This window comes from Arvicola amphibius, chromosome 5 (assembly GCF_903992535.2).
Source record: "Arvicola amphibius chromosome 5, mArvAmp1.2, whole genome shotgun sequence".
NCBI classification, from domain to species: Eukaryota; Metazoa; Chordata; class Mammalia; order Rodentia; family Cricetidae; genus Arvicola; species Arvicola amphibius.
The window spans coordinates 137032417-137037790 of record NC_052051.1 but is presented as its reverse complement, the minus strand read 5'-3'; the positions used below and the strand labels follow the sequence as shown (position 1 = coordinate 137037790).

The 5374-nt window shown below is 41.0% G+C and overlaps 1 protein-coding gene across 1 annotated transcript; it reads left to right on the top strand.

Moving 5' to 3' along the window:
- Window positions 1-2278: 2278 nt before the first annotated feature.
- Window positions 2279-5072, top strand: Spink7 (serine peptidase inhibitor Kazal type 7). The gene is made up of 4 exons (XM_038329283.1): window positions 2279-2339; window positions 3234-3259; window positions 3734-3858; window positions 5027-5072. The coding sequence occupies exons 1-4, from the start codon at window positions 2279-2281 to the stop codon at window positions 5070-5072; spliced, it is 258 nt and encodes an 85-aa protein (XP_038185211.1).
- The last annotated feature ends 302 nt before the right edge of the window (window positions 5073-5374 follow it).

Genomic DNA, 5374 nt, shown 5'->3' with positions numbered 1-5374 from the left:
TCGTTGTTTTTAGCCATCATAACTACTTTACCTAGTGGGGTACATAATAGTTGTGTTTCATAGTGGTAAGTTTATTTGTTTTTGTTTTGTTTTGTTTTGTTTTGTTTTTTCGAGACAGGGTTTCTCTGTGGCTTTTGGAGCCTGTCCTGGAACTAGCTCTTGTAGACCAGGCTGGTCTCGAACTCACAGAGATCCGCCTGCCTCTGCCTCCCGAGTGCTGGGATTAAAGGCATGCGCCACCACCGCCCAGCCCGGTAAGTTTATTTGTAACGATGAAATGCATTCAGTTCAACTGTACTACTGGTCATATAAAAGTACATTGTGCACAATATGCAGACACAATACCCCAAAATAAATGATGATAAATAGCTAGTGTATGTTGTATTATATATACTTTATGTTATTTTAATACTTCTACTTATATGAAAAAAGTTTATTATAAAACAGTATATTACTGTGTTATTTCAAGCACAGCTTTATATACCTCATGTTTACAATGACTCTTAACTTATTATATATATCCAGCACTTTAATCTCATGCTATCTTATTCAAAAGGTCCTAGAAGATATGAACTATAATATACATGCATTTGGATATATGTCTACATGCATATGTAAATACATGCAGATTATGTGTACACATATGATAGCTTGGGTACGTAATAATTATACTCTCTGGTTTTTATGCAACAAAATTGTCATAACGTGCTACCTGTTCTCCTACCACCTCATGTTGTGCACATGTGTGTGAAGGTTCACTTATCAGTTCAAAACATCCCATGGGGTAAACATTAGTTGTGTTTCAGAGATGAAGAATTAATGTCTCTAGAAGTTAACTATCATATTCAGTGGCTTTTAGATGAACAATTCAAATGAGATCCAGGGTATACAATGGTAGTTATTTTAACAGGATTATATTGCCTCCCCCCTCAAAATATACAAAAGTCTAAATTTTAAGGTGATACAATGTCATTTATAAGTTGTTTAATATCATCTGAATATCCTGTGTTTTAGAACACACAAAATGAAGCTTACTACGCAATGAGCTTTATAACTTACTGCCTTTCTAGGTTTCATGCATGGCCTTGAGTTTTGCAGACAAACAGCAGGCACTCAGACAACCATGCCCGGACAATGCAGTTGCAGTTTAATTACCAGCAACCCAACTGCTGACTCTGGCCTTTTAATGAATGCTAACAATCACAAGCAGGTGTTCAGACACAGGGCTTTAGAGCAGGCTTTCATGTTAAGGGCATTTAGCTCTGCTGTAACTAATGATAGTCCCCATGGGACAGAGAGGACGCTCAGGCTCTGAGGCAGTCACTCTGTCATTTGTCAACTTCTTGTCATTCTCGTGTTGACCCTTCAGGGGATGAGGTAAGAGTGACCATCATCATTCCATATCCCTTACAGCTGGAGAAGAGCATGGGAGCAATAGCTGTACGACAGGGAAGGGAAATGACAGGGGCATCTCTTCTGGCATGAAATACAGAGTTCATTGATGGAAAGGGACAGCCTTCGGAATATTCCTTCACCTCCCTGGGCACCAGTCTAAACAGTGACTGCTTTGCCCATTTGGCAACCAGACTGGTCTCCATGCAGCATCATCTCCTGACCACCCACTCATAGAAGTACAAGCTCTAAGTTATAGAAATCTCAAAATTACAAATAACTGTCATATGACCAGGCTTTCCTTTCTGGTAAAAGTCCACAGCTTCATCAACAATTTGTCCAGTGTCTCATGGCTAGGAAATGCCAACATCTTTCTCCAAGCCTCATAAATACCAAAGCTGTTGTTAGGTTTGCCAGACTCCAGCATGCTTACCAGGTTCACTGCTTTGAAAAGGAAACTTTGTTTTCTCAGGAGTCTAAACTAAACGTAGGTATTACCATGACCTTCCGTTTGAGTAAAATAAACAAAGCTGCTGATTTCCCTTTGTTTCATAGCTAAGAAACCCATGCTTAATCTCTTCTGCGAAAAGCTTAGTGTAAGTAACAGTCTTCTTATGCAACAGACAGGAAAATACTCAGCACCTCAAGTGACCTCCCTGCTGTGAGGAGGGAAGCAGCAATTAACTGACAGGTACTGCAGCTCCACTCGGGGTGTGTGACATGCTTGGAGAGCTTCTCGGGTCCAACACTGACTTTGGATGAGCTCACAGGAAAGGTGGAGAAACCAAAGGTTTCCATATATATATGACCCCTCTCCTAGGGCACGGCACATTCAGCTTCAAGTGGATCTCAGATCACTAGACTCCTCGCCACGGCTCTCTCCACCATGAAGGTCATCGGGGGCCTGCTTCTGTTCTTCATGGCAACCTATGTCTGCCACAGCTTGGGTGAGTTGGGTGTAGTCAGTTTCACATACGGTCCTGAAGGTTGCTTCTTTTCCATATATTTTCTCCTAGGATCTAAGCTGCTGATACAAATATTGGGTCAAGCAGACTTAAAGTGAAAGAAACAGTTCTGGCCGTGGAGAAGAATCGTGGTTCTATCTGCACTTTGAGGGAGAGGGATTTAATGCCCTCCCTTGAAAGCATTCTTACTTGGCACCCATGGACACAAAGGGTCCTAATTTCTTTATAAATTGTATTGCATACAGACATACACAACCATGTCAGTAGACGGCTACTCCTCAGAGCGGAGATGCAAGAGTCCTAGGTGTCTTCATGAATCCATATAGTAAGATTGGAATAAAACATACTTCTCCAGAAGGCTCAAGTTAATGATGCAGCCTTTAAATTGTGAAGAGGTTTAGCTAAAATAGATGTCTAACACACTAAAGACATTCATTTACTTTTCTGTTTGTGTCTTTGAGATAGGGTTTTACTATGCAGTCCTATTGCTGTGTAGACCAGACTGTCCTTGGGCTTACAGAGATCTGCTGCCTTTGCCTCCAGTGTGTTTTGATTAAATGTGTGCATCACCACGTGGAGCTCTTTTCATTTCTTTATGTTGATTAATAGAGAAAGTATATCAATGATAAGGAGTCAGTGGCAACTGACTTTATCAAGTCTCCCATAAGTTCCAGAAAGAATACATAAATTTACCTTTCTGATTCAAGGGCTTACCCAATGGCCACTCAAGTTCCTAAGCAAACAGCTGTGGTGGGGTCCATGCTGAGATTCATTGCCAAAAGAAATGAAGCTTTCGACTGAAAGACAAGGCTACAGTGAATAATGAAATTCCAGGCTTTGCTTTATTTTTAATATTCCATTGTATTTGTCTTCCAGAAGGGACCAGTCACCCTTCACCAACGGTGAGTATGTTGAACAAAATTTTAATTTCAATTTCTATTGGCCATTATTTAGTCAACAAATACTTGTGAAAGATTGATAGATAGTTCATGTCGTGTGTTTAGGGAAAGCAACAGAGGAGACAAACACAGATGAAGAAACATTTTCCCCAGTGGAAAAGAGGCATTATAATAGAACTTCTCTTACTCAAGTGTCCTAAATATTAAATAATAGGAGATCAGGTAACACTAAAGCTAACTATCTGACACAGAAATGCTCAGTGATTGCTCACCAAGTGTGGCATTAAAAAGGAGGACGGGTGTTGGCACTGCTGGTATTTGCCATGGTGGCGATGCCACTATAAAAACAGCTTTAACAGCATCAGAACATCTGAGATGAGCGAGACTTCAGCTCTCGTAGCCTGTCGTCTAGCTGATCCAATGTAATGATTCTTGCGGTATTTGAGAAAACCAGGACTTTCTCTTGTGTCCAACCAGGTGGACTGTGACATATACAAGAAGTACCCAGTGGTAGCCATCCCCTGCCCCATTGAGAACATACCAGTTTGTGGTTCAGACTATATCACCTATGGGAATAAATGCAAGCTGTGTACAGAGATCTTGTGAGTATCAAACACAAAGAAAGTGTACTGGGAACAATGTTCTCTCCTCAATCCTTCCCCTTCCCAGGATCCCCCTTAACTCTTTATACTCTACTTATTTCCATGCAGAACGGAGCATGGGAAGAAAAATTCAATGGTAGCTGAATCAGACCAGGGTAGGGCCAGCTATTCTGCCAACTTGAACAGTTCCTATCCCAGCACATATTTCTATTGTAATTCTAGGAAGGCATGCATTTTCAAGCTCATATTTGCTCCTGCAACTGATAGGCAAGTCAGGAGTCACCAAATGGGTTAATGTGGCCATTTGGATGGCCCCCCCAAACCCAAGTACAAGTTTTATTCTTTTAAAAGTGGAGTTCCATGCAACTTGCTATATGAAGAAAAGTTCCTGAATAATTGAATAGCTGGAATCCACTATCTCGCATTATTTCTAAAATAATAAACAACTTTAATTCATCTGGACTTTATTCTCAAGTTACTATAGGCTCTAAGTAAGGATCAGTAGTCTCAAGGGAGAAAGGGCAATGAAAATGATTGGTTTGCTTTTTTTTCTAAAATAAAGAATACAGGCTGTTACTATTGTATCAAAATCTCATGGACATGTTTTGTTTAGGTATTTTGTGGTTTTCTTAGCAAATTAGAATAACAAATAGGACCTGAGCCCAGAGAACATGTCCACACACATTTCTGTTTGGGAGCTTCCTTTCCTAGAAGGAAAGATTCTTTGATGCAGATGCATAGATAGTCCTGGGCCATGAAACTAGGCATGTTCAAGGCCACAAGCCCCTGAGAAGAATATGGTGAAGGTCTTCCTTGGCATTGCAGTATACAGCTCCACCATTGCCTTGCTGACCAAGGAAAACTGAGAGATGGGCTACCTCAACTCCCTTTGTGGAGTCTTCTTGTTCTTTCAATGCCTTGGGTGATCTTCTTGCCTCTGGTATCTGTGGAAGAAGTAGATTGGGATACACTGAAGCAGAGAACCTCTCCTCTGTGGCAACAGCACAATGTTCTGGAGTCTTCCTTTCTGTGGAAAAGGGTTCTCCTCCACGGCCTTGTTCTTATGCATAAAATAGGTCCACCTGCTACTTCAGAAAGTTTTGTATGTCTTTTCAACTTTTATATGTTCCTGATCTTGCTGAGTCTGGCTAATCATGTCTTCCCTCAGGAGGAGTAATGGAAAAATTCAGTTTCTTCATGAAGGGCACTGCTAACTTCCCCATGGACAAAGAAAGAACGATGAGGCCTTCATGGTGTGCAGGCGTGTGGTCTCTAGTGGACTTCCCTCCTTTGCTGATGTTCTAAGGTGGCGTCGGGGCTAAGTTCAGTTGTCCTCACTGACAGCCCCTGTGCTCATCCCTATTGACTCACGTTTCCTGCCAAATTACCTTCTTTTCTCATCTGAATAAAATACAAATCTCTCCAGAAAGTTTACTTTCCTTCTGCTTGTTTGTTTCGTCAGGACAATATAGCATCTGAATGATAAAGTAAACTGAGAAATAGAAATAGACAAATC